Source organism: Olea europaea, chromosome 9, assembly GCF_002742605.1.
Source record: "Olea europaea var. sylvestris chromosome 9, O_europaea_v1, whole genome shotgun sequence".
Classification (NCBI taxonomy): domain Eukaryota; kingdom Viridiplantae; phylum Streptophyta; class Magnoliopsida; order Lamiales; family Oleaceae; genus Olea; species Olea europaea.
Window position 1 is genome coordinate 13,396,919 of NC_036245.1, and position 3,963 is coordinate 13,400,881.

The following is a 3,963-nucleotide window of genomic DNA, read 5'->3' on the forward strand; positions in this document are numbered from 1 at the left end:
CTAGATTTACTTGAAAACTAGCAATCAGATATAAGGGCTTGTTTAACTTGATTTTGAAAATTCAAAATGAAGTTCTGATATTAAAAAGTTAATTTCGTATACATTTGAATAATTTTGTGAAAGTATTTTCTAATTAAAATAATTTTTAGAGAAAGTTGGACTAATGTAACTTTTTCGAAAAGTGTTTTTGAAATTGAAAATTTTAAAAAAAATTATTTTTAAAATAAAAATTAAGATAGCTTCTTCGAAAATAAGCAAAAATAAAGATAAAAATTATGTCAAAGGCGGCTTCTAACTTGTCTCTGGAAAACAGTCCCGAGTTACAAGAAAATGGACTGTTAATTGCAATATTTATTGTCCCATGATCAAAGATTTCTAAGTCAACTGTCATCTTTACAGTCCAGTTTTTCTGCTACAGCTGTTACTTATTGTCAAGACTATGATTATTAAAATAATTTATATATGCGTAAATTGACTTTCTAGCACGCTTTCACATGTTCCCTTTGTCGCATTCAATTTTGAAAACTTGTTTGCATGCATAAAATCTCCAAAATATCCCTGCTTTTGTCTTCTTCCAATTACTCTAATTGTTAGGATAATGAGGAGGAAGCCTGTTTTTATATATAATTGCCAAATATCTTCATATTCGTTACTGATAATTGTGTCCGTTTCGTGTTTGTGTTAATTTTTCCAGGATATACTAGTTCGAGAGGCAGTCATGGCTAGAGAACAATTGCATGTTCTTACTGCCCTTGATGCTGCGAAAACTCAATTGTACCACTTCACCGCAATTGTGATTGCTGGTATGGGGTTTTTCACTGATGCATATGATCTTTTCTGCATCTCTTTAGTGACGAAATTGCTGGGCCGCATCTACTACCATGAAAACGGAGCTCCAAAGCCGGGGAATTTGCCTCCAAATGTCTCGGCCGCTGTCAACGGTGTCGCATTTTGTGGTACACTTGCTGCGGTACTGATAATTGTGTCCGTTTCGTGTTTGTGTTAATTTTTCCAGGATATACTAGCTCGAGAGGCAGTCATGGCTAGAGAACAATTGCATGTTCTTACTGCCCTTGATGCTGCGAAAACTCAATTGTACCACTTCACCGCAATTGTGATTGCTGGTATGGGGTTTTTCACTGATGCATACGATCTTTTCTGCATCTCTTTAGTGACAAAATTGCTGGGCCGCATCTACTACCATGAAAACGGAGCTCCAAAGCCGGGGAATTTGCCTCCAAATGTCTCGGCCGCTGTCAACGGTGTCGCATTTTGTGGTACACTTGCTGGCCAACTCTTCTTCGGGTGGCTTGGGGACAAACTTGGCCGGAAAAAGGTCTACGGAATGACCCTTATGCTTATGGTCATCGCGTCAGTGGCGTCTGGACTTTCTTTCGGAGACAAGCCTAAGGCCGTGATGGCTACACTATGTTTCTTTCGATTCTGGCTCGGTTTTGGCATTGGCGGCGACTACCCACTTTCCGCCACGATCATGTCCGAGTATGCCAACAAGAAGACTCGTGGAGCCTTCATTGCTGCAGTTTTCGCAATGCAAGGTTTCGGGATTTTGGCCGGTGGAATGGTGGCAATTATCGTTTCTGCAGCCTTTAAGGCGGGATATCCTGCCCCTACGTATCAAGAAAACGCTGTTGCTTCGACGGTTCCTGAAGCTGACTATGTGTGGCGTATAATTCTGATGTTCGGTGCACTTCCAGCCGCTCTCACTTACTATTGGCGTATGAAGATGCCTGAAACAGCCCGTTACACAGCCTTAGTTGCCAAGAATGCCAAACAGGCCGCTGCTGATATGTCCAAAGTACTGCAAGTTGAACTAGAGGCAGAACAGGAAAAAGTTGAAAAGTTTGGTCGGGAAAAAGGGAATGATTTTGGATTGTTTACAAAGGAATTCCTTAAGCGCCATGGAGTTCACCTACTTGGAACGACAAGTACATGGTTCTTACTGGATCGCTTCGACGGTTCCTGAAGCTGACTATGTGTGGCGTATAATTCTTATGTTCGGTGCACTTCCAGCCGCTCTCACTTACTATTGGCGTATGAAGATGCCTGAAACAGCCCGTTACACAGCCTTAGTTGCCAAGAATGCCAAACAGGCAGCTGCTGATATGTCCAAAGTACTGCAAGTTGAACTAGAGGCAGAACAGGAAAAAGTTGAAAAGTTTGGTCGGGAAAAAGGGAATGATTTTGGATTGTTTACAAAGGAATTCCTTAAGCGCCATGGAGTTCACCTACTTGGAACGACAAGTACATGGTTCTTACTGGATATTGCCTTTTACAGCCAAAATCTTTTCCAGAAGGATATTTTTAGTGCAATTGGATGGATCCCTCCAGCTCAAACCATGAATGCATTGGACGAAGTTTACAAAATTGCAAGGGCTCAAACTCTTATTGCTCTTTGCAGTACTGTACCTGGCTACTGGTTTACAGTATTCTTCATAGACAGAATCGGAAGATTCGCCATCCAATTAATGGGATTTTTCTTCATGACAGTGTTTATGTTTGCCTTGGCCATTCCTTACACTCACTGGACACATAGAGAGAACCGAATTGGATTCGTGATCATGTACTCTCTCACATTCTTCTTTGCCAATTTCGGGCCAAACGCCACCACATTTGTCGTCCCAGCTGAAATTTTCCCGGCCAGGCTTAGGTCGACGTGCCATGGTATATCAGCAGCTGCAGGCAAGGCAGGAGCCATTATTGGAGCGTTCGGGTTTTTATACGCAGCACAGCCTACTGATCCAAACAAGACTGATGCCGGATATCCCCCTGGTATTGGTATTAGGAATTCGCTTATTGTACTCGGTTGTGTCAACTTCCTCGGAATGTTGTTTACATTTTTGGTGCCCGAGTCGAAGGGGAAATCGTTGGAGGAAATGTCGAAAGAGAATGAGGAAGATGAGAATGTAACGGAATTCAGGTCACAAGGTGGTAATGACATTAGGACAGTTCCAGTCTAGTTAAGCGATTTTCTTCAACTACGTATTGCAGATGTTTGCGACCATCAGAAGATGAAAAAAAGACTTTTTTCCCTTTTGCCTTTTATTGGCGCTGGTTTTTCTTTGGTGATTAGTTTTTGTTATGTACATGTAAGTTCGATCCTATGATTTCAATGTTTGCACCATCAATGTAATATCAGAGTACAAATTGAAGAAATCTTGTAGGGGAAAGGAATTTGAACAACAATAATTCTACTTCAATAAAGTTGGGTTACAAAAGTGGCTTTACAAAGTGTGTTGGCGGAATTCAGACCACTAATTTCAAATGATTTAAAGATCTATTTTTGAAATGATTGGTGTAGATCCAACTTTGTCATCCAATTTTGTCAAACTCCTTTGTCATTGTAGCATAACTCTTTGAACAATCATATGGACGCTGTCAGGCGCCCCCTAAACAATCCCCTGGACATCCCGGGGATTGTTCTCCCAGCATTGCCCAATCTTGTATTGCTAATAATTTTATTTGATGATGATGTCACAACTCCGCCCCCCCCCCCCCCCCCCCCCCAACACCCCCCCCCCCCCCCCCCCCCCCCCCCTTCGGGCACCAAATCCATCGCCAACTCACGTTCCTCTTACTCCCCAATTTCTCCTCCATAGATTTATGGGTTCCTATAATAATGATAATCCATTTCGCATCTATGCATAATCACGTGTTCACATATTGTTAGATGTGCTTGTAGTCAGCTTTTGTTATAACAATTTTGGGTTTTGGCTTATGGGTTTAGTGCAGAAAGTGAGAATGGACGTACGACATGGTCCAGCATCCCTTTCCAGAGTGGGAAAAGCCCTTGTGACAACCCTGTGGACGTCAAGGGGGTTGTCACCCAAGATTAACCATTCCAGAGTCGAGGATCTGTAAAGGTCATCTGGGGCTTAGGAATTGAAGTTCATGGCTCACTTGGACGTCTTTGAATTTTTTATTTCTCAAGTAAAATAACATCTT

General features: G+C 41.9%; 1 protein-coding gene across 5 annotated transcripts; it reads left to right on the forward strand.

Annotated features, from left to right (window-relative positions):
- Nucleotides 1-641: 641 nt before the first annotated feature.
- LOC111399728 (inorganic phosphate transporter 1-4-like) lies at nucleotides 642-3,222 on the forward strand. Of its 5 annotated transcripts, XM_023027194.1 has the most exons (3): nucleotides 642-956; nucleotides 1,278-1,950; nucleotides 2,267-3,222. In XM_023027194.1, the coding sequence occupies exons 1-3, from the start codon at nucleotides 719-721 to the stop codon at nucleotides 2,976-2,978; spliced, it is 1,623 nt and encodes a 540-aa protein (XP_022882962.1). In that variant the 5' UTR covers nucleotides 642-718; the 3' UTR covers nucleotides 2,979-3,222. The 5 variants fall into 5 exon arrangements, with proteins under 5 accessions (XP_022882962.1, XP_022882963.1, XP_022882966.1 ...); XM_023027195.1 differs by lacking the exon at nucleotides 642-956 and having other exon boundaries at nucleotides 975-1,953; nucleotides 2,270-3,222; XM_023027198.1 differs by lacking the exon at nucleotides 642-956 and having other exon boundaries at nucleotides 975-1,865; nucleotides 2,170-3,222.
- Nucleotides 3,223-3,963: the final 741 nt, after the last annotated feature.

Coding starts and splice junctions, on each gene's coding strand:
- LOC111399728 (XM_023027198.1), top strand. CDS start 1,040: ATGGCTAGAGAACAATTGCATGTTCTTACTGCCCTTGATGCTGCGAAA. Junction 1,866..2,169: donor GGAAAAAGTTGAAAAGTTTG/GTCGGGAAAAAG, acceptor AACAGGAAAAAG/TTGAAAAGTTTGGTCGGGAA.